The 25000-nt window shown below is 35.9% G+C and overlaps 2 protein-coding genes across 2 annotated transcripts in view; both read left to right on the top strand.

Moving 5' to 3' along the window:
* LOC144958667 (ADAM 17-like protease) overlaps positions 1 to 11835 on the top strand; it is a 58810-nt gene extending 46975 nt beyond the window's left edge. The window contains exons 23-24 of the mRNA XM_078890787.1: positions 3729 to 3809; positions 9154 to 11835. Of these exons, the coding sequence (XP_078746913.1) occupies positions 3729 to 3809; positions 9154 to 9441 (369 nt within the window). The 3' untranslated portion in view covers positions 9442 to 11835. The remainder of the gene's footprint in view (positions 1 to 3728; positions 3810 to 9153) is intronic.
* Positions 11836 to 23684: 11849 nt separating this feature from the next.
* LOC144959066 (uncharacterized) overlaps positions 23685 to 25000 on the top strand; it is a 19215-nt gene continuing 17899 nt past the window's right edge. The window contains exon 1 of the mRNA XM_078891435.1: positions 23685 to 23860. The gene's annotated coding sequence lies outside the window, so the exon portion shown is untranslated. The remainder of the gene's footprint in view (positions 23861 to 25000) is intronic.

The following is a 25000-nucleotide window of genomic DNA, read 5'->3' as shown; positions in this document are numbered from 1 at the left end:
TTGCTATGGATTTGTCTGAATTTTATGTATTATAAAGACAAGATGTAAATACTTCTCCTCACAAAAAACGTATTTTTCCTCAACAAAAATATATCCGCTACGAGCATTCAAACTCGTCAGTGTAGTTTGGGGCTGGTCTTTAACTGCATTGCGTTGATGACAAATCGCATTTTATTCATATCATTGATAATGCCGGATGCTCTTTTTTTCCAATTTTGCTGTTGTTTGGTGACAGGTCTCTGTGCCTTGTTCTCCAAGAAGTCTAAGTCCAAACTTATATTGAGTGATGTGTGGTATGCACTGGTACTCAAGGAGGTGTTGTTTTGGGATTATTTTGTTTGGAAAATATTTTCAGTATGTATCCGTGTAATGTTTTATTGCACTCTGAATATATTGGATCGTGTCTGCTTTGATCGATTTTGTGTGTGAAATAAAGTTGTGCACATGACTATAGGCCTTGTTTATATTGTCGAAAATTAATCCAATACTGCAAGCGTCGTCAATGATGAGTGGGTCGTGGGTGCAGTTCTTTGTTTGTTGGATAATTGTAAGTGTAGACTTTTTCTTGTAAGTATTTGTGGCAGTGGTTGCCAATGAATGATCTGCTGTGGTAAGCCTGTTGTGTAATGCAGTATTCTGTCCAATTCAGAGGCAATAAGACCATCCCTGAGGGTGAGTGGCTCGTGCATGAGATTTGAAAGTCTCTCCTGCGTTTCGTAGTTTGTTGTTATATTCTACTCTGTCGATATCAAACATGCAAGTGCAACCCGTTTCAAGGTTGATTTATTTATTATTAGTGTCTTGGCAATGAGAAAATACAAAGAAGCTAATGAGTCGTGTGTTCAATGTGCTTTATAATGTGTACTTTTTACACATAAATTATGAGTGTGCTCCTTGCTTGTCCAATACCGTGTCAGTCCCATAGACTAAAAGAATGTCATTAGAATAATTTGAACATTTAAATGGTTTCTTGCGGGCACGTTTCTATTTCTGTGTTAAACAAATCATACCACATGTCCTACATAATGAATTCACTGCTTGGTTATGACTTGCAATTGTGTGGTCCATGCTGTAAGAGAAAATTCAAAATTGACTGAGCGATGTAAGCAATGATATAGTGAATTAATGAATAAAATGAGTTTTAAAACACTCTGTATTACTTCTCATATCCACGCATACATAACAGCGTACATAAAATTTGGAAAAAGAAAAACCAAATACTTCACCCAATTTGGTGAAAGAAAGGGGGAGCAGGAAAATTCTAACAAGCAGTTGAGCTAAGTTGAGGCCCAACACACAATGTCATTTAAAATTAAACATTAGCAAGATAATTCAAATTATGCAATTTAAAAATCAAATTAACTCATCATTGAAAAAAATAAAAATAAAAATATAATTAACAATAAAACCGCAGCGAAATATTACGTTTCAAGAACAAGGCTAAAGAGGTAATATCATTATTACCTGACCTACCGCGGAAAAATAATCATTACAAAATAATGAAAACTGAAGAGTAAATGAAACTTACCTCATTTCGTAGTAAAACTTGTGCCTTGTGAATCACACCAAAAAAAATTTGAAGTTTATAGCAACGTTTTTTTAGAATCCTGAGGTAATTACAAGTAATTTTATTTAAATGTTATAGAAAAATCGGCGAATTTGAATCACGGCTTGTGGAATAAGTACTGGAGATATTGAAATAAAAATTGGACCGATGGAAAGAATAGGTCTGCGAGAATTCTTTGCATTTTGGGTGGAATTGCATCGTCACGAAGATCGTGAGGTTAATTGGTACGGAAATCATCCATTGGTATCACCCAATGCACGTCAAATCTACGTTCTGGGAATTGATATCGGCTGACCGCTGTTGACCCCGGTTACCTGTCGGGTGAGGTTACGTCGGCGCTCGGAACAGCGGGAAACTAAACGGTCAGATTTATAGTGCAGATTAGACGCCGTGATTTAGATGTTGATAATTAAAAAGATCTTTGGACCCATTAAACTCTTTTACACATTTTTCTTATTTAAATTTATTTACCTGATCAGACATGAACTTCCTTTTAAAAACAGTGAACAAGTGAATAAAACCTTCAATTTGATTCACTATGAAAAATGATCTGGATGTTTTGGGTTTCCCCTTTGACAACAAAGACAAAACGATGAATAAGTCACAAAAGACGAAAGAGGTTGCTGCTGTTAAGGGAATTGTCCTTTAATTTAATCATTGATTAAACTTTTTTAAAAAATTTGTTTTTTTACTCTTATCGGCAAAAATACTCTAATTGAGAAAAATGATAATTAATATGCATAGAACCATTTTTCCAGGTGCAATAAGAATTGATTTTTCAAATGAAAAATAAAATATATTTTGTCAAGAATATAAAATTGATAAACAACACTGGCACACAATGACGTAAATAAAGTTTGGAAACATTTCAGCCAAAACGTTGCCTCTAAATGTGCTTTTGGAAAGGAGTTCCATGTTTAAGAACTCAGTTTTCTCAATTTTACTCGCAAAGTTACTGAGATCATTCCCCCCCCCCCCCCCCCCATCCTGTCAACCCCAGTAGTGGTTGGGTAGCTGGGTTTGTTAGATCTTGTGGAAAGTACTTTCTGATAGACTAGTGTTACATCCAAAGGCAAGCAAGCAGTAGCTGTTGTCTCTTTCACACAACAGAAACTGGGATAAACTTCAGCTCCATAGGCTTAATTGCTCTGATATATATATATATATATATATATTATAAATTTCACTTACACTTCAGGATGAGAGCGAATGCTCCAAAAACCATGAAATAATAGTGCTCAACTTTATAATAAAAGGAGCTATTTCTTCATGCAGACATAGAAACAAATACCTTTTATGTCATTATGAACCACCATAACTACTTTCACTTCCTGATGAGAGCGAATGCTCGAAACAATATCGTAGTAGCTGATCATAATTATACTTGTAATATGTTTTTTTTTGTGCGGCTATTTGGTCTTGTGGTATGACACTCGCTTTCGGATCGGAAGGTCCTGGGTTCGAGCCTCGTGCTCGGCGCATAGTTGAGTCCATGGAAAAGGCCTTTACTCACTTTCTCTCACCGTACTCATGTGTAAAATGAGTACCCGATCGTTAGCAGCGTTGTCTTTGTCCGGAAAATTGTAATATCGTCCTACATGTTAAAGCACTTTGAGCACATTTAGTGGATATTGCGCTTTATAAAGCTCAATTATTATTATTATTATTATTATTATTATTATTATTATTATTATTATTATTATTATTATTATTATTATTATTATTATTATTATTATTATTATTATTATTATTATTATTATTATGTATACACACACATACACACACAGACACGCACACGCATTTGAATGTTGTGTGTCTGTAAAGGTTAGTTTTAGCTAAATTTAATTTACAGTTGTAATTATCAAAATTGTGGTGCTGCTATGATTAAAGAACGTTTACAATCAATTTTTTTTTTATCATTTTCATCGCTGGCTCATAGCTCGATGAAAAATTGTTAATAAAGAGCCTTTTTAAAGGATTCAACTCTGTGCTGCCTACAGCAGGACTCGAACTTGGAACCTACAGGTATAAGCTGAATGTCATACCACCAGAAAACAAAGCAAGATAATCTTCTAGATTCAGATTTGAATGCTGGTCCAGGTATTTTCATTGCACCCAGGTTTCATTATATACTAAATAAATGTTATCTTTTCATCAACAGAACAGTACAGTTCTTCAAATTTCTCCATCCAGTGCTGCAATGTTGGCAAAATCTGCAAAGTCCATGGATGGAAGGGTTACTGTAAGTTTATGGCTTACTTCACCAATGACACTTCAGCTAATGTCATCTTTTGGCATCCTAAGCTGCAAGTGCAATTGATGATTTGACGATATTATGCATGAACCAATCATAGTGTTCCTTGCTATTTTCATTGAGCTCTTTCCCATAACTGACATACATTGATTTATTCTCCTTGTGCTACTTTCAAGTAAAAGGATTTAAACAGATTTTCCAGAACTCCTAACAGGCCTTTAAATCTTTTGACAATTGTCAGATTTCCCCACAGTATGATTTTGCCTGATAAATTCTGTTAAGTATTGACATTTAAAAAATTAATTTTAATAAACAAAATTAAAAGTAAAAATAAAATTCGTAACATTGAAAGACAGAACCAACAAAAAAGAAAATAAAGAGTTTTGTTTCATGCCTCAAAAAAATCAGTTTTTATTCCGTTTCGAGTGCCGACTTAAAAAAATAAAGAAACTTTTTATTTGTCTTGTGAAAGACAAATCAAACTAGTCAGCTAGGTGTGATATCATTCCATCTTGTCAATTATCACCACCTTTAAATTTCCACTGGACTTGGCACCACCCATACAAATTCACTGCCTTCAACCTGCTATGCTGCCAACGCGTACTCTGCCATTTTATTAAAGAACACAGTATGTGCTATTTGGTCAACATTGCATATAATAATAATAATAATAATAATAATATTAATAATAATAATAATAATAATAATAATAATAATAATAATAATAATAATAATAATAATAATAATACTTTATGGCATCCCAAAAAGGACATTTTTTGTACAGACGTGTTATAATTTACACAATAAGATAAAAATACAATGGAAATAGGATGTATACATAAAAAAGGAGAAGCTCCATAACCAGGGCCGCGCTATATAATATGAATAATTTCAACACTGTAAAATAGTTAAAACTGTCACTATAAATTGAAAATTGAAAAGATTGCAAAACAAATAAGTTAATAAATTAATATTTACATTATTTGAAAAATGTTATCTACTGTGTTTTTTAAAACAACGGCAGTACTGTCGGTTGCCAATTCCTCGCTGACAGTGTCTCGCCACAGGTCTTGTCGCATAGCAAACACACACGTAGTCAGTAATCAACTAACACATACAACGTGTGTTGAACCGGACTGTTTCTCTTTATTTTGCTACCTACACACACACATTTTTTTGGTTGACAATCTCTGTTTCAACGCTTTATTTGTATCCAGTTGCAAGTTAATCGGAATGATGAATGTGAAATAAATATTTTTCTTCGAAAGAAAAGGTGAATGAATGCATATATCGGAAATTTTCACTACTTTACGACCGATTCTCTTTTTCTAAATTCTCCCACGGCCGTACATTTTCAGTTATTCATTCAATTATTCTTCCTCTTCAATATGCCTGAAGTATTACTAGATCACAGTTGCGACTTTCTTACTTTAAAAAAGGTGTTAAAAATAAATTTAAATGGCTTGAGGAACGTGACACCTACGGCGATTTCTTCTCTTGTTATGTGAGGAAAATTCAGGCAAGGGAATGGCATTTTCCATTTATTGCCAACAAAGACTTATTTATGGATCTAAAGGAAAGTCTTTCTTTGCAAGGCATGCCGAATCAAAGCACCACAAGGAGAAGAGGAGGGTCACAAGAACAAATTACTCTCTCCCAACACAATTCCAGGCAGTAAAAAAGCTGGAAGCAGGTGCCTCAACAGCGACTGACTGCTTCAATCTCTTGTACTCCCCAACCCTATGGAGTTTCTACAAACACAGGTTAGTATTACTGTCACATTTGGTCATTATTAATTAAGTTATTGGTTAAAACTTTATTGTATTATACAATCTCAAATTATCAAAATAAAGATTTATATTAATTTTCCTAATATTTTCATAAATAATAACGTGAAGTTGAATGTAAGCTTCAATTTAATTACAAAAATAGATCACTACCACATCATCTCATTCATCTGTGGTGTTTCAACATCCTGTTTTGTTGATAAAGGGGAAACCCGAAACGTTAATTTGATCTGTTTTTGTAATTAAATTGAAGCTTACATTCAACTTCACGTTATTATTTATGTCTTTGAGCTTCGAGCAGCAACATTTATACTAATATTTTCATGCCATCAGTGAGCAGTTATTTATCCAAGCATCCCTTGTAAACGAAATTTTTAGTTTTTCTTTTGAAAATTGTTTCCAGAATGACATTTTAATTCAATATCAGAACTTTAAAATTCTGTTGGACACACAAATTTTTTTCTTGTTAGATTCCATTTTTGTTCATGTCCATTATTATTATTATTATTATTATTATTATTATTATTATTATTATTATTATTATTATTATTATTATTATTATTATTATTATTATTATTATTATTACGAAAAGAATTAATTGAATTGAATTGAATTATCAGTGCTATGCTTCAGAAGTTTTAAGCATGGATTTAACCAAGCAACCTTTTTTTCAGGTACTTAGCAGCCAGCAACCTCTGCACCTACTCCACCCAGTATAAGAGACGGTATTGCATACCAGGAAGCTGTTGTCTGCTCCAAAACTGGTTGGACTAACCCATCTCCTTGCTGTCTGGAGTGACAGACTGCCACCTACACAATGAGGCATGGCTTGTCAGAAGTAATCAGGAAAAGACTTGTTGAAAAGTTGCGCAGCAGTTTCTTTTCAAGCAACCTGGATGAATCCACTACTAAGCATCGGAAGAAACGCATTCATAACATTCTGGTTTGTTTCTTTGATTTTGATTTAGGTCACTCAGCTGTACCGTTCTGCTGAGCTTTCCACTGACAATGCTTTTACTGTTTTTGATGCTGTCGTGGATACTTTGTGTAATGAGAACATTCCTCTTTCAAACTTGATTTCTAATTTTAGTGACTCTGCTGCTTATATGCAAGGTAAATCCGATGGTTTCTTTGCTAGGCTCAAATCAGTTGCTCCTCGTATTATTGATATTGATGCAGATGCTGGCCATCACATTCATAACATTTTCAAGTCTTTTTCCTCTTCTGTTGATCTAGATCATCATATTTCAAAGCTGTTCGATGACATTTTCAGTGATATGGAGTTCAGTGCAGATATTAGACTGGAAATCTTTGTGATCTTTTGAATGTTAGTTGTCTTTTACAAGGCAGAGAGCTGGTCCAAGGTGGCTCACTCTTTATGATTGTTGTCAAAGGTTTGATGAGTTGAAAGAAGTTCTTTGTATGTTTTATTGTGGCATGGCTTTATAAGGATTTGTTTCAGTGTAAGTTTTCTGACTTTATGAAGAAGAGGAATATGAATAAAGAAGGTAGGGCACATGTTTTTGGAATCTTATTGATCAGGGCTGTCAGTCTTTCCATAGTCAAAACGTTTGTTGTGCTTTTTGAGAGGAAAACAATGCAGGAACACCAATGTTACATGTTTTTCATGTTGAGCAGGTTGTGTTTAGGAAGTTGCTCTTCAGTCTTAAGCATAATGGATGAGAGTGAAGTTCTTTGCTCAGGACTTTGTCTTTTCTTGACTCTAGGCTTTTTGGTAAAGGTGTGACAGCAATTTCTTCGAAGAAACTTCCAAATTTCTTACCCTCTGTTGTGGCTGCTGATTTTGATAATGAAATTATGGCAATGCAGTCAGACATGGACATTTCTGCTGATAATTGTGGGTTAGATTTGTGGCGGGCCAAAGTGTTCAGGTTGAAAAGGTATCCTTCTGTCCAACAGATTGTTAGTGCGTGTTTGTCTGTCTTTACTGGTCCTAGGGTCGAGCAATCTTTCAATATCATGAATGATGTTATCTCTGAAAACAGAAGTTCTCTCCTTGTAAGTACTTATGAAGCCTACACATTGTGTAAATATCACCTCTTGTCCACTTCTCTAAAATCTTTGATAGGAAAGATTGTGTAACCTCCCCAGCGGATTCTTCCTTGGTCTATCACATTCAAACTGCTGCATCAAGAATGAACAAAGCCAAGAAGAGGAAAGGCAAACCCCTTGAGGAGGAATCATACCTCCTTTAAAAAGTAGGATTTGTTCTCTTCCTTTGCTCTTAGCTCAGACTGGGGGCCAGAAAGATGAGTAATTGTGATTTCATTTGTTGCATAAAATAAAGACCTGCTAATTTTTTTAAAATAAATGAATTGAAAAATATGACATGATTTGACTATTCTATCGATGTGTCATATATGGGTTGTGTTTGTAAATCCATATTTTGGTCTGGTTGGTCTATTTTTGCATGTTCTAAAAGTTCAGACAATTCACCAGCAATTTACAGGCCGCCCTAAATTATACATATATGGAACTTGTTTTAGCTATGATTGCTGCCCTGAACATTTTATTGGGAAGAGGTGTTTGAGATCGACCAATAACTTCCCTTGGTTCATGCCAAGAGCCAAATTGGTCAACCCCACAGTTAGTGAGTATTTATTACAGTATTTGGTCACATTACTGAGGGAATTGCAGTGCGACATCTGACAGCACTATGCATTTTTTCAATCGCCTGGGTTAAAATTGTGAGTGATGCTCAGGATCTGTGGGGCTTTTACATTGAGTGACATGTTGTGTGTGATATAATACACTCCAGGAGAACATGCTTGTAATGAACATGCAAGTAAAGAATGGGTATAAATAAAATAATGAAAACACATCTGTGCCCTGTTTTGTCTCATCTCATTATTTCAATAACAATAAATATTAAAGCAGTGTATAGCAAACATGCTGTAACAAACTGTTGGTTTTAAGATACTCATGGGTAATTGCAGCCAACATTTTCTCTCTCCTTTTATGCGTTGATTTAACGATTTGGCTTGAAATTGCCTATGTGCCTTAAATCTGCTTTTAAGTGCTCCAGAATGGTTTTTAAAGCATTGATTTCATTACTGTGGTCAAAATTGTGAAAATGAATATTATCCGTGGTAAAATGACAAAGTAGGGAGCAGGCAGTGGAGCAGCTAGAGAAAATATGGAAAAGGTTACATGAATCAATGCCAGACAAAGTAGAAAGAAAAATGCAAGATTAAAAGCATCCCAAAATATTGGATTGTCTAAGATTTTTACCTTGTTATGAAAAACTTAATGGGATGTTACTTCTACATCCATAGTGTGTACTCTCATGTTGTCTTGTCTTGTCATTAAATCACAGCTCAGTGCATTGAAAATACTCACGAATGTGATTGTCGTGAGGACAAATCGACTTGCCTAAGACTTCATTATAAACCAATACAAACAGTCAGCCAGCTCTAGTGTGTCGTACTGCAAATCATGCTGGAATGCGAGATGAGTACAATATGATTTGGTGTAATTAATGTCACTCTTTCATTTTGTTATCATTGTTTTCTTATCCTTTTAAGATAATGAGAAGAAAGTCAAGAAAAAGCCACAGAAGGAGAACAACTATCAAAAGGCTGCGACGGTCTACTAAAGGTCGACTGTCCTATGTGAGAAAAAGTAGATTTAAAAGTAGAAATGCAAGTCACTGGGAGAAAGTTGATGATGGAAAAAGGCAAGATAGGAAAGTTATCATAAAAATGCCTGCTGCAGAGGATTCCGATGATAGTTCAAATACGTCAAGCCACGAAGAAACTGTAAGCCAAGTACAAGAGAATCCGAGTACTGTTGTCATGATTCCAGATCTATAACTTAATACTTCAGTCAGTGTGTAAGATTACATTGTGGTTATAGTATTACTGTCTTTATTCCAGATATATAACTTGTTGCTTCAGTGTGTAAGATTACATTGTGGTTATAGTGTTACTGTCTTTATTCCAGATATATAACTTGTTGCTTCAGTGTGTAAGATTACAATGTGGTTATAGTGTTACTGTCTTCATTCCAGTCTTTTTACAAAAGACACTAGACAGTTTGTTTTTGCTAAAAGTTTGTTCTTGGTTGGAACAAAGACAATGACATATACATGTTTGGAAACTAGACAAAATTAGTTTTCCTTTGGGGTATAATTTATTGAATTTGTGTAAATATTTAAAACCAGTCATTAAAAAGTCCATTTTGCAAAATCGAGCTCAAAATTGAAATCAGCACACACGACGTACTTGAGTGTTTTGTACGTCCACCTTTAGAACTGATCAATGCCACAACTCTTTGCCTCATTGATGATGTAAGTTGATTGACTATTTCTGCTGGTGTATCAATACCAATTATATTTAGTCTGTCAAACAACTACATCGAATTTGGTCAAGCTTTCTTGTTTTTCTTGTTTTTTTTTTTTTGTGTGTTTTTTTTTTTTGTTTTTTGTTTCTAAGCTTCTTTATATCAAATCCCACATAGTATGTTCAAAGGAATTCATGTCAAGTGACATAGCTGACTACAGGTTCTTTACCCATACATTTGAATCGTCTAGGACAGTAGATATTTGTATGACTGGCTGAGAAAACCCAGAAAGATGCGCAAATTTCATAAATTGAGTTATATATGCAATGTTGTAGACCACACCTTTCTGATTTTTTACTACTTTAAATTTTCTTTCTTTGTCCATTAGTAGAACCCAAGTTATGAATTTTTTTCTGAATAAAATTTGTTGCTGTGGGAAACAGTTAATCTTCAATTTTGGCTCATATCTCAAATCAAAACTCGCCGCATCTTCCCTGGTTTTCTCAGCCAGCCTCACATTTGCCAAGCTCTGTGTGCTGGGGCGTTATTAAACCGGATTCTTCTAATTCCGAATCAATGGGACGACCATTAGTTCAAGATATTGCTGATGTATATGTTTGAGGTGAGTCCTTGGTTGATACCTTTTTGCTCTAATTCTAATCCCAGTCTTTGAGTTCACGTGCCCATCTCAGTCGAGCAACTTTATGTAAAGGGATCAGCCGTGGGCAAATTACGGGTTTGTGACATTTCAAGCCATGCTCACAGAGCTTACCCATTTGTGTGCTAACTGCTGCGTAGTAATCCTTATATGAAATCGGAACTATTTATGGTACACATTAACAACATGTAACCTTTGTGCCGACCCGTATAGCTGTCCACATCTGTTCCTCACATGTGATACGTCAACAGAAAGAAAATTTTGTCTATTTCTTAAAGATATATACCACGTACCAATATATTTTTTCTCATGTGAGATAATAGCAAATATAAACTGTCTAGTTTCTTTTGTAAATGACTTTATAACTTATTACATTGTTGTGTAAGATTAAAATGTTATAGCATTACTGTTATGGTTCCAGATATGTAACATATTACATCATTGTGTAATATTACAAGTTCAGAAAAGTAAGTGGAGCAGGCGTTTTTATTGATAGAAACAATGAATTAAGTGAGTAGATAAGTGACAGAAAACAATAGAGAATAAAACTTCACGGCGATGGAGGCTCGAACTCATGACCTTACTGATACGACAACTCAGCCTGGCTGCTGAGTGGGTAGCATCACTGTCGTACCAGTAAGGTCGTGGGTTTGAGCCCCCATCCCCACAATTAAAAAAAATTCTCTATTGTCTGCAGGCACTTTTGTACGCACTTAATTCTTTGCTGTAAGATTACAATGTGGCTGCAGTATTGCATTCATGACCAGATTAGAAAATTATAACAGGGCCTATTTATTCTAAGAAATTGAGTACATTGGTAATTAATGACATAAAAAATAATATTAAAAAAAAACAACAAATAGACTGCGTCAAGGTGGAAAATTGCTATTTATGATAGAAAGATGTAAACAAATTCTGAAATCGATATCTTTGACGAAGAGTTAAACTTTGCTGAGTATCAATTTGGTTCAAAGTTACCCTGTTTTTCATTATAATGCATGGGAGCGTATGAGACCTTTCTATCTATGGGTCTGATTTTTTAATATTCCACATTCTGTGGCAGAAAAGACCCAAATAACAGACTGGTCTCTGTGAAAAAACAAAAACAAACAAAAAACTATTATTCAGCAGAGAGCAAATGTATCTTTAAGATTTAGCACAGACTGTTTGTAATGGATAGTCTGAGCTTCTTCCAATGTTTTGTTTTAATTATCTGAATTACGTCTTCAAAATGTGAGATGAGATAAAAATAAAGATGGATAAAATTCAGTTATATTTTGGGGAAAGCTTTGTTTAAATGGAGGGGTGAGGTGGCTGAGTGTTTAATGCATTGCACTGTGACTCTGGAGGTCCTGGGTTCGAGCCTTGTTTCAGGCATTTTCATTTTTTCTTCTTTTGCAACATTTTAAACTCCCAATTTGCTCCCTTTGGACTGCAAGGGGGATTCCTGTTGACATCAGACACTTGATTGATGGATTGTCTGATTCTATTCTATATTCCTTCATTACATGCCTAGGCCTGGCAGCTAAGGATGACTTGCACAAGAGCACAGTTTTTGTTTTGTTTGTTGCTGTTGTATTATTGTTGTATAGTTCAATGCATTAAGGATGACTTTAATTTGATTTGACTATGTTTGCTTTCAGTCTTTTTGTGACCATTCTTCTCTAATCATTATTGTGTTCAGGTGATTTGATGCTACACATTATATTTTTTAAATGCTTTATCGAGGAAAGAGGTATACAATTTCTTAAAGTAACAAACGCGAACATTTCACATTTCTGATCATTTAAACATTAAAATCCCTTATGGCATCAACTCCACCCCAACTAAATCTTGTTTTAAAGCGATGGATCACATTATTTGTTTTATACTTATTTTGGTTTGTTATTTAAATAAATCACATGTTTTTTAATGACCATTTCTTTTCTTTGCCCTGGGTGGGTTCTTTTGACCTCCCATGGCGGGCAGGAGGTCACTTGCTGTGTCTTCTATCCCCTTTATCTGTTTTCTGAGTTGCTTTCTGTCTTGGTCTTTGAATGGGATTATTTGGTTTTGTCCTGGCCATTACACGAGGGAAATAGTCAAATGTAGTAGATGATATTTTCTTCCTTGTTAATCACCTCTCTTTATATACTGTATTATTTTTTGTTTTAAATGCATGATTTGTGAACATTTGAGTGTGTTCCTCTTTGTGAGGTCTTTGCTTTTGCCTGGATGAGACTTTTAGGTGATCTAAAATAAAGAACATTGAATGTGTGCTCTGGGAATCTACATTTATTTCCTATTTGAACCAATTTTCCTTTGTCTTACTTTTCTTGTGTGCTTTAATTGTAAGTCTAGAATTTTTTTACTATCCCATTTTCTCCCTCTTTTTTAGTGCTGATCTGTCTTACATGTGTCGCCTGGGTGGGGTCCTTTGACCTCCCATGGTGGGCAGGCGGTCGAGATCATTTGCTTTGTCTTCTATCCCCTTATATCTGTTTTCCGAGTTGCTTTCTGTTTTTGTCTTAGAATGGGATTGTTTGATATTTTCTTGGTCCTTGCCAGAGTTCTTAGCTGAGAGGGAAACAGTCAAATGTTTAATATTAGTTTTGGAGATTATATTTGTTTTCCTTGTTAATCATCTCTCTGTTATGCGCTGTATTATTTTTACTTTTAAATATATCATTTGCACATTTTAGTATGTTCCTCTTAGGGGAATCCCATGCTGGTGTCTGGATGAGAGTTTTAGGTGAGATCAAACTAAGTACATTGATGGTATGTTCTTGTAATCTACATCTATCTATTCCCTATTTGAACCAATTTCCCTTTTTCTTAAGTTGTAATTCTTGACTATTTTTTAAAAACTATCCCATTTTCTTCCCTTGTACAGGAGCTGATATGACCTAAATATGTCCCAAGCGCGTAAAACCCTTCAAACAAACACTAACCTTTCAAATCTCTGGTCATTATAGCATCTTGGCCACCCCAAGGGAGCGTTCACATATTACGTCATCAGCTAGGGGGGGAGGGGGGGTCTACCAAATGTTGACATGTGTTGACATGGGGGAGGGGGGGGGGGGGTCAGACCCAAGATGATGTCATCAAAACATAGGCAAATTAGGCCTATTTTATTAAATGCAAGAGCTTCAAAAATGGCATTCCAAATAAATTAGCAAAAAGGTGAAAAATTAAGAAACAAGATGGGAAAGGGGTATCACTTCTCAAAAGGCGAACTTGCCCTAAATGTTCCTTGTATCACTCCTCGATCACAGCAATGAAAAACCATTCACGAAAATGCGGCATACAAGAAGAACAGCAAATGGGAGAAAGTGATGACGATGAAGATGAAATTGATGATACTATTTATAGTACATTGCCAGAGGAGGTCCAAGGCAGAAACATTTTTGAATCAATTAATTTTATGTTTGGAAATTGAAACAGAAATTCATTCCACTAAAAGACTAATATGCTATAAAATAATTTGCCTCCTATACTATTTTAAATTACACTTTCTGAAATTTTTTTAATAGCACCCGCACCAAGTAGCCTAATTTAAATAATGTTTGTTAGATTTTATCTTTGCAAATTTAAATTGTATGTCCCCATTGTATCGTAAAACATAAATTATCAACAGTTTCTGAAATTAATAAAATGTCTGAATGTGTTTTATCTAACGTTGATAATCAATGTTTATGGTTTGAAAAATGAATAATAAATATTGTGAAATTAAAGTTATCTTTTAGTTTTTATTAAATTAGATGACGTCATCCTCTGTTGGGGGGGGGGGGGGGGGGGGGGGGGGGGGTAGGTCAATGATGACAAGTGATGACTTGGGGGAGGGGGGGGGGTCTAAAAAGGGCAAATTTTTGATGACGTAATATGTGAATGCTCCCCAACGCAATCTTGTTTTAAGACTATTTGTTACACACATTTGTTTTATACTAGTTTTGGGTTGTTGTTTAAATAAATTTGACTGGCTGAATGAACAGTTCTCTTATTTGTCTGTTTTTCTAATATGAAATATAATTTTCACTTTCATTTCATCTCTTTGACTGCCCAGTCAAAAGACCTGTATCTGGTTGGGGTTCCTGATCTCCTATAGTGAGCAGGGTGTGTCTTCAATACCCCTTTTCATGTTTTCCAATTGCTTTCTGTCTTTGTCTTAGAATGAGATTACTTAGTTTTGTCATGACTCTGTCCGGGACTTTGGCTGGGAGGAAAACAGTCAAATGTAGTTATAGTTTTGGGAGATTAGATTTTTTTCCTTGTAAATCATCTCTCTGTTATGTATTATTATATTTGTTATTTTGAATTTATAATGTAAGCATTTGAGTGTATTCCTCTTAGTAGGGGCCTGTGTTCATATCTGGATGAGACTTTTAGGTGATCTCAAACTAAGTACATTGATGGTATGCTCTTGGAATCTACACCAATTCCTTATTTGTACAATTCCCCTTCGTCTTAACTTTTCTTGTGTGATTAATTGTAATTCTAGAACTTTTTACTATCCCATTTTCTTCCTTTTTACTGGCGCTGATATGACCTAAATGTGTTGCAAGCGCCGTAAAACCTTTAAAAACAAACAAAAGACCTATATAAGCCAGGATTGTGTTTTTACTCCTTTACTTCGTTTATAAAATAAAAGGTTTAAATAGATCGATGTTCTGTGTCAATGGACAGGTTAAGCTGAACTGGGGCTTTATAGATATGGTGCTGAAGATGGGGACATTTATCAAGAGTGCTAACTTTGTCACTTATGGTGAAAACCTTCATTTTCACTTTTGTACAATTGACTATGTGTATATATCTATATTAATAAAAGAAAGAGCAAGTGTGTGTGTGTGTGTGTGTGTGTGTGTGTGTGTGTGTGTGTGTATGTGTGTATGTGTGTGTGTGTGTGGACCTGCAGACTACTATCTGCTATGAAAATTAGCTAGCTGGCTGGGGTTCCTGACCTCCCATAGTGGGCAGGGAGGCACTTACTGTGTCTTTTCTCCTCCTATATCTGTTTTCTAACACGCTTTCTGTCTTTTTCTTGGAATGAGATTACTTGGTTTTGTTCAGGCTCAGGTCGGATACCATAGCTCAGAGGGAAACAGTCTAATGTATAGTTAGAGTTTTGGGAGATAATTTGTCTGTAAATCATCTCTCTGTTAAGCACTGTATTGTTTTGTTTATATATTATATATGACTTGTAAACATTTTAGTGTATCCTTCTTAGTTGGGACCTGTGCTTGTGACTGGATGAGACTTTTAGTTTAGGTATCTCAAACTAAGTACTTTGATCGTGAGCTCTTTGAATCTACATCTGTTTCCTATTTGAACAAATTTCCCTTTGTCTACCCTTTTCTTGGGTACTTTAATTGTAATTCCAGAACTTTTTACTCTCCCTTTTTACTGGCGCTGGTATGACCTAAATGTGTTGCAAGCGCCGTAAAACCCTGGAAAACAAAGATATATTAATAAACGAAAGAGAAAGTGTGTATGTGTGTGCATTTGTGTGTGTGGACCTGCAGGGAAAACCAGACTACTATCTACTATGAACATTATACAAATTATAAAAGCAAAAACCATGAAATAATAGTGCTCAATTTTTTTAAATAAAAGGGGCTATTTGATAAGAGCGAATGCTCGAAACAATATTGTAGAAGTTGAACATAATTATTGAAATATTATACTCTGAAAATTAGCTAGTACTAGTTCGTTAACACTTTTATCCTTCCGATGCAAGACGTCCAGCTTTTTGCCATTTAGGCCGATTTTACATTGGCCTCATAAAAAACATTTTAATCAATTTTATTCATCCCTAAAATTTTCGTGAAGTTGAATGTAAGCTTCAATTTCATTACACAAACAGATCACGTTATTATTTATTTCTTCGAGCTTCAAGCAGCAACATTTACACTGGAATTCTCGAAGCAATTTTAAGCGAAGAAGAAGAAGAAGCGAGTACACTATTTTACGCATTTCCAGAGCAAATGTTGACTTTGTCACACTACATGCATACATCCTTTAAAGTTATTCACAAAATTAATTCTATTTTCATGCGTTGGAATTTAACAACACTGATTACACATATGTAGTCTACATATCCAAGAAGTCGACTCACTCTGTCTACTGGGTGGGGTTCCTGACCTCCCATAGTAGGCAGGGAGGCACTTACTGTGTCATCCCACTATTTTCCAACATGCTTTCTGTCTTGATCACTTGGTTTTGTCTTGGCCCTGGCCGGATACCCTGGCTGTGAGGGAAACAGTCAAATTTATAATTAGAGTTTTGGGAGATGATATTTTTTTTCTTGTAAATCTCTTATGTATTGATTTATTTTTGTTTTACATAATGTGTGGTTTGTATTTGAGTTTGTTCCTCTTAGTGGGGACATGCTTGAGACACTGGGTGGGGTTCCTGACCTCCCATAGTGGGCAGGGAGGTACATACTGTGTCTTCTATCCCCCTATATCTGTTTTCTAACTTGTTTTCTGTCTTTGTCTTGGAATGAGGTTACTTGGTTTTGTCCCGGCACTGGCCGGAGTCCTAGCTGGGAGCGAAACAGGGGAAATGCATAGTTTTTGTTTTGGGAGATGATGTTTTTTCCCTTGTAAATCATCTCTCTGTTATGTATTATTATATTTGTTATTTTGAATGTATAATTTAGGCATTTGAGTGTGTTCCTCTTTGTTGGATTTTGTGCTTGTGATCTCAAACTAAGTACATTGGTGGTATGCTCTTGGAATCTACATCTGATCCCTATTTGTTCTCAGTCCCCCTTGTCTTACTTTTTCTTGGGTGCTTTAATCGTAATTCTAGAACTTTTTACTATCCCATCTTCTTCTTTTTTATTGGCGCTGATATAACCTAAATGTGTTGCAAGCGCCGTAAAACATCTGTTGCCAATTTGAACTAATTCCCCTTTGTCTTCCTTTTTCTTTGGCTCTTTAATCGTAATTCTAGAACTTTTTTTTACTATCCCATTCTCTTCCTTTTTACTGGCGCTGATAGGACCTTAATACTTAATGTGTTGCAAGCGCCGTGAAACCCTCAAAAACAAAACAAAGCATCACTATGTCCACTCTCTCCTGTCGATAGAGCGTATAGGAGTGACGGAGTTGACTTCACTCAGCTTCTTGATATTGATTTTGGACCGTGAGTTGAGTGATTAGGTCTCGTATAAATGTTTAATGTCACACACAGTTTTTGTGTTTGTAGGTTTTATCTGGCGGACAGATGTGAGAGTATTTTACCTAAACGCATAACATCAACTTTGACCTGTTCTCTTTAATTTTATTCCGCCTACCAGCATTACACCGCCCCTCCCCCCCCTCTCTCTCTCTCTCTCTCTCTCTCTCTCTCTCTCTCTCTCTCTCTCTCTCTCTCTATCTCTCTGTGTCTCTCTGTCTCTCTCTCTCTCTCTCTCTCACACACACACACACAAACACACACACACAGACGACAGACGAAGACAAGATCACACAGACACAAACATTTACCTGTTTCATCACCAACCCTAGCATCCTCTTTGGTGTATACTAAGCTAATAGAAGCTATGGACTGTAAAAGATATTGAACAAATTATTATAATCTCTTCAAAAAATAATTTAACACTTGACACAGACCGGTTTGGGTTCCCCCCAAACACTCTTCAGTAAGCCACAAAAACTCTTCTAAAATATCGTTATTGTGCTATTACTATTGCTAAGTGGCTTTAGTTTTGAGCCAAAACTCCTTCAACAGTAATCCATAACCCTTTTTGAAATATTTATTATGCTGTTACTATGTGGCTTTCGTTTTGACTCGAGAAGAATTGATGCTGTGCCCAAGTAATTTACTCACATTTACCCGCAAGCAGGATATAACGTCAGTGTGAGTTTGGGGCAATTCCGTCGTCCTGTTAAAAGATAATATTGATTTTATCCGGTCACCTAGAACACCCTTACGAATCTATCATCGCTCAATACTATCTCAATCTTAAACGCCCCAATCTTTTCTCTTTCCCCCCAACATCTCCTACTGCCCCACCGCTGTCACCACCACCTCAGCCCCCACGATACCACCCCCCCCCCCCCCCCCAAAAAAAAAAAAATCCCAACACGTTATGTATACATCAGGTTTCAAACAGAAAAAAGGGAAGAAAATAGCAGTAACGAAATGCCTTTCTGGGAAGGTACCCCAATCAAATGTGACCTAATGCTATAATCTTGGAAGTCAAAGTCAAAGGAGTTGACATTTCACTTTTCATACTTACATTTCCAACTCATGGAAAGCTTTCGCTGTTTTGATATAATTATAATGGAAAGCAAACATTTGACTCGGTTGTCAGGCAAGGTAAATTTGTAAAGATCCGTCCCTTTCAGAGCTCTTAGGCCCATAGACCCGGAGTTAATCCCGGTTTCAATAGCGGACAATAGCAATTTTATATATATATATATATATATATATATATATATATATATATATATATATATATATATATATATATATATATATATATATATATATAATATATATATATATATATATATATAAAGCAACAGAAACGAACGTCTTGGCCATATAATGTGAGTGACAATTTGTATATATATATATATATATATATATATATATATATATATATATATATATATATATATATATATATATATATATATATATATATATAATATATATATATATATATATATATATATATATTATTTAAAATATTTACCACAATGTTTGAGACAGTGTACATTAATGTTTCAGGCTTAATTTGCCATCGTCAGGACTGAGTTGTTTTGTTGACTGTTGTTGTTTCTTGAAGTGGTTCCGCTTTAAAGTTGCTTAACAAGAATTTGCGCCGATGGGGACACTTTCCGTATATCTCACTTTTCATGTTGAGTGTGGCTTCATGAGGGTGTTTGATTATAGTATATTTCTCTTCCAGGCATAAGCTACATTGTTTTGATGTTGGTGTGTATCCTGTTGCTTTAGATAAAATTTTCCATGAAATTTTATCTAAAGCAACAGGATACACACCAACATCAAAACAATGTAGCTTATGCCTGGAAGAGAAATATACTATAATCAAACACCCTCATGAAGCCACACTCAACATGAAAAGTGAGATATACGGAAAGTGTCCCCATCGGCGCAAATTCTTGTTAAGCAACTTTAAAGCGGAACCACTTCAAGAAACAACAACAGTCAACGAAACAACTCAGTCCTGACGATGGCAAATTAAGCCTGAAACATTAATGTAGACTGTCTCAAACATTGTGGTAAATATTTTAAATAATAATAATTCGCTCCATTACTGCATGTCGAGCACTTTTCGTACCATATTTGTATCAAACACGATTCAATATATATATATATATATATATATATATATATATATATATATATATATATATATATATATATATATATATATATATATATATATATATATATATATATATATATATCGGTTTGTTAACATTTGAATATATTCGTCTTAGTGGGGACCTGTGTTTGTGTTTGGATGAGACTTTTAGGTGATCTCAAATTAAGTACAGTGATAGTATGCTGTTGGAATCTACATGTTTCCTTTTTGAACCATATCCCCTTTGTCTTACTTTTCCTTGGGTGCTTCAGTAATTCTTGAATTCTTTTACTATCACATTTCCTCCGTTTTACTTGCACTGATAAGACCTAAATGTGTTGAAAGCGCCGTAAAACACTTAAAAAACAAACAAAATCAAATCAAGCAGTGCTTGATAACTCGGATCGGCCTGTAGCAACAGGGGATTTGCCTGCTGTCGCTCGCGATTCACCCTCGACACGCGATCGCCCGGTTGATTTGCCCGTTGCGGGCCGATCGTGCGGGCATGTCGTCACGTGTACATCAGCCATAAGCTGTCGAGCGCTACAGGTCAAACTTCTTTATCACCAATCAGAAAGCTGGCTTCCGATTGTAAATGGACTGACATTGTCTCCATTTATTTGGTTTGCAAATTGAAAAACAAGGAAAAGTGCCCGAGAGTGTCTTTTAAAAACATTTTCATACTCCTCATCTGCATTTTAAAAAACATTTGGATCCTCATCTTAGTCCGAGGTGACACAAATTTTGTGTCACCTCGGACTAAGATGAGGATCCAAATGTTTTTTATAATATATATTATCATTTAATAAAAGTTCCCGGATGCATTGCGGTGTTCGGCGTAATGTTTTTCTCGTGCATATAATTTTAATTTAAAATCTAAGATTTTATTTAACCATCATCTCCACTTTACCTTTCAGCAAATATAATTTGATATCCCAGCAAGGCGAATTGGAGTGTTGTAGAAATACTTTGACAAGTGGAAACTCAAACAAACGCGAGACGAACAATAGGTCAAGTGTTTGTCTTGTCCCACAATTCTAAAGAAAAACGAAAATTTGGATGAAATGTAGTTTTTAATTGTTCGAGCGATGCGAGGACCGTGTTAGCGATTCACGACAAAGCGATTTTTGTTCATTTTGATCATAAAACTTTTAGTTCAATGATCAATGGATTTAGTTCATGCAATTTGTCTGAGTCGCAAAATTCAGACTTCATGAAAGAATTCTAAGGGTTTAAGACTTCTTGACAAGCTTGAATTTGAATCATCTGATTCAATCAATATTTTAAGTCAAGGTTTTAGGATTAGAATTAAATGTGTTATTTATGTGCCTTGTCATGCGTGTTCTGCGTCAGAGTATTATTTGATAATGGAGATAAAAAAACAAAACAAAACAGCAATTCATGGAAGGTCTGAATATTTGAACGATTTGGGGGCTAATATTGAAACGAGCTAAAGCTAATATAGCAATGACTATCCCGCACAAATCTTTGGGCCTCTTTTTCGCTCACGAAGTGCCCAAATTCGCGACAAAATATGGGACGAAGCCGTTTCGTGCATGCTATTTTAAAAAATTAATTACGACGCTGTTTATAATTGAATATGACTGAAAGTTGGCACACAGTTAGAAAAGAGGTCATTTTAGATTATGTCAAGCGACAAAACTCGTATGATTACCAGAAGACCGTTAAAAATAGATTTTTACTCTTTGGAGTACAATATTTCTAAAACTACAAAGAGGAGAGATTTTGTCGCTCATAAGGTTATATATGCACATTTCTTCTATTTATATTTCAAATTTCATTCGATTATGATAAGTACTTTTCCGTATTCTCACAAAACATCAACCCAATTTGCATTTCAATGAGTGAAAATCTGGAGACGGCCATTTTGCTCCACCATCGCGCGACACGAAAATGACGTGAGCGAGGCAAGGCTGCCAGATGGCCAGACTTTAACCTGACCAAATTCGACTTCAAAAGTGGCTAAATAGAAAATCATATGGCTTTCAATATTAAGATTGGCCCACTTAAAATGAACTAAATTTTAACAAACAGAAAATTGAATAGACTAGGATAAATGTCACTGAGACAAACATAGATGAATAAAATGTAAAAAAAAAAAGAAACAAAATTATATATTTGGCCACACACGTGGCCATCTGGCAACCTTGTTCACGACGACGGATGACACAAATCCTCGCGCGCTTTAAAAAAAATTAAGGTATTGTTTCATTGTTATGTCATATGGATAGTAGATTAACACACACCCTCTCTCTCTCTCTCTCTTTTCTCTCTCTCTCTCTCTCTCTCTCTCTCTCTCTCTCTCTCTCAAATAAATACTAGAACTAACATAAGCCATGGTCTCACGGAACTGATTGATAATAATTCAGCAGGCATTTTTCGTGTCATTTGTATGGGTTGTAGACACAAGATTACACATCGGAAAAGTTCCAAATGATCAATATTATGTATATTTTAAAACAAATTTATAGTTGACCCTCCTAGCCATATAGCTCTAAAACAATACAAGTTAGAACTCTTCTGATGTCTTCATCATATTTTCTGATAATTTTGCCATAAAATTGCCAAGTGTTAATATCTAATTCCACGTATTAAGCGAGATACATGCACAAACCAGAATAAAACGCAGAAAAAGCGTCCCATATTTTCCGTATTTTATATAATATAGTTATGTGTCAAAGCTATTATTACACAAGGGAAGACTGGAATAACCCAGGTGTCAGCCGCAACGCAGCGCCGCAAATTGAGCTATGGAGGTGGCTTGCTGAAGGCCACATAACGCGGTGGATATTCGAACCGGGTATCTTTCTGTTGCGTAGCAAAGTCCATAGACTTGAGTCACACTTGTCTCCTCCCCATCAAGTCGTTATGGCAAGGTTCCCCATCAAGTCAATACGGCAAGGTTCCCCATCAAGTCGTTATGGCAAGGTTCCCCATCAAGTCGTTATGGCAAGGTTCCCAATAAAATCGTTATGGCAAGGTTCCCCATCAAGTCATTATGGCAAGGTTCCCCATCAAATCGTTATGGCAAGGTTCCCCATCAAGTCGTTATGGCAATGTTCCCCATCAAATCGTTATGGCAAGGTTCCCCATCAAGTCATTATGGCAGGGTTCCCCATCAATTCGTTATGGCAATGTTCCCCATCAAATCGTTATGGCAAGGTTCCCCATCAAGTCGTTATGGCAAGGTTCACCATCAAGTCGTTGTGGCAAGGTTCCCCATCAAGTCATTATGGCAAGGTTCCCATTAAGTCGTTATGGCAAGGTTCCCCATCAAATCGTTATGGCAAGGTTCCCATCAAATCATTATGGCAAGGTTCCCCATCAAATCGTTATGCCAAGGTTCCCCATCAAGTCGTTATGGCAAGGTTCCCCATCAAGTCGTTATGGCAAGGTTCCCCATCAAGTCGTTATGGCAAGGTAAGATTTCCTCGAACTTTTTTTTTGCATGTCCTGTGTGTGTGTGTGTGTGTGTGTGTGTGTGTGTGTGTGTGTGTGTGTGTGTGTGCCTATCATCGCATTGTCTGGCATTGTTTCTTACACATTTTTTTCAGATCTTTATCTTACACCAGTGCCTGCTCCCTTATCACTTTGGTATCGACAACATTTAAAGTCACCGATGGCGAGCAAAGTAAAATTTCCTCCATCGTTAGAGAGAGAGAGAGAGAGAGAGAGAGAGAGAGAGAGAGAGAGAGAGAGAGAGAGAGAGAGAGAGAGAGAGCGCGAAAGATGTCGATAGAGAAACAAAGAGTGAGAGAGAGAGAGAGTTTAATGATTCGATAAAATCTCTTGCATCGCACACGTTGACAGTACCACCCCGTGTCATAGCCAACCACTATAAAAGTAAAAGGTTGAGAAAACAAGGCCTTGGTTTTCGTCACGTTGCCTTCCTTCACATTATATCAATCTCTGTAGAAAATCGTTTATTTCATTTAGGCTAATCATCCTGGTAAGAATTTTATCTTGAAAGCAAAACTTTGTTAATTTTTCTAGATAATTATTTCATACGATTTACGACCCACCGTCTCCAAGTGGTATTATGTCTTGTGATGAAGTCGGTGATGGACATTGAATTCATAGCCACAGATGCGACACTTGGAGTTAGTTCCCATTCGCTATAGATAGAATGCGCTTGGCCAAGGAGTTCACAACATTGCCATCCGGAAGTATAACGGACCAACACACAAACTCTGTGTAACCATGAACTTTTATAGTCTTGTTAATACAGTTTAGTGAGAACAACTCACAAACGCGGATGGCAAAAACAATAACAAAGGCCTGAGTGACGTCATCTGCATACTATCTATAGCGGAGTATAAATAATCTTGTCTCGCATTGCACAAGCAAATTAAAGTTTGTATTTCTTAGATAAGGTCTGGACACGTGTGTGTGTGTGTGTGTGTGTGTGTGTGTGTGTGTCTGTGTGTGCGTATGTGTGTGTGCGTGTGTGTGTGTGTGTGTCTGTGTGTGTGTGTGAAAGGTGGCAGACAAAGAAAGAAAATCATCCCAAAATGTCAATCCTTTAGAAATTAAAATCGTCCCACTATCGGGTAACCTCTGATGTGTTAAAATAGTAACACGTCTGGGGGGTCATCAGGAGGTCTGAGGTTCGATCCCCAGTCGAGGAAGACTGAATTCAGGGGGGATCTTTTTTTCTTGCATTTTTCCTTTATGCTTTGTCTGGCACCTTTTCATACACAATTGTACAGATTTCGATCTCACACCAGTACCTGTCTGATCCATAGCTGTCAATTTCCTATTTCTTATCAATATCATTCTATATTCATTTTTTTAAAGGATCCAATTCATCCCGACATAATACCGTTTTGAGATGGTGGATCACATGTGTGACTCTTATCTCGAGCTTTAAAGTGATTTTAGTTTTAAATAGCCAAAAAAAAAAACAAAACAAACAAACAAAAAAACCCAAAAAACCCCAAAAAGATACCGAATACTGCCGACCGGTCCCGATAGCTCAGTCGGGAGAGCACTTGATCCACAAGCAAAGTAGCTATCTTGACTCACATTCTCTCACTGACACGGGTGTAACATGAGTTCCTGGCCGTCAACAGCGTTGTCTCTGTACGCA

This window comes from Berghia stephanieae, chromosome 13 (assembly GCF_034508935.2).
Source record: "Berghia stephanieae isolate SIO BIC M18660-M18661 chromosome 13, UCSD_Bste_1.3, whole genome shotgun sequence".
Taxonomy (NCBI): Eukaryota; Metazoa; Mollusca; class Gastropoda; order Nudibranchia; family Aeolidiidae; genus Berghia; species Berghia stephanieae.
The sequence above is the reverse complement of the archived record's forward strand: the minus strand, read 5'-3'. Positions and strand labels throughout refer to the sequence as shown.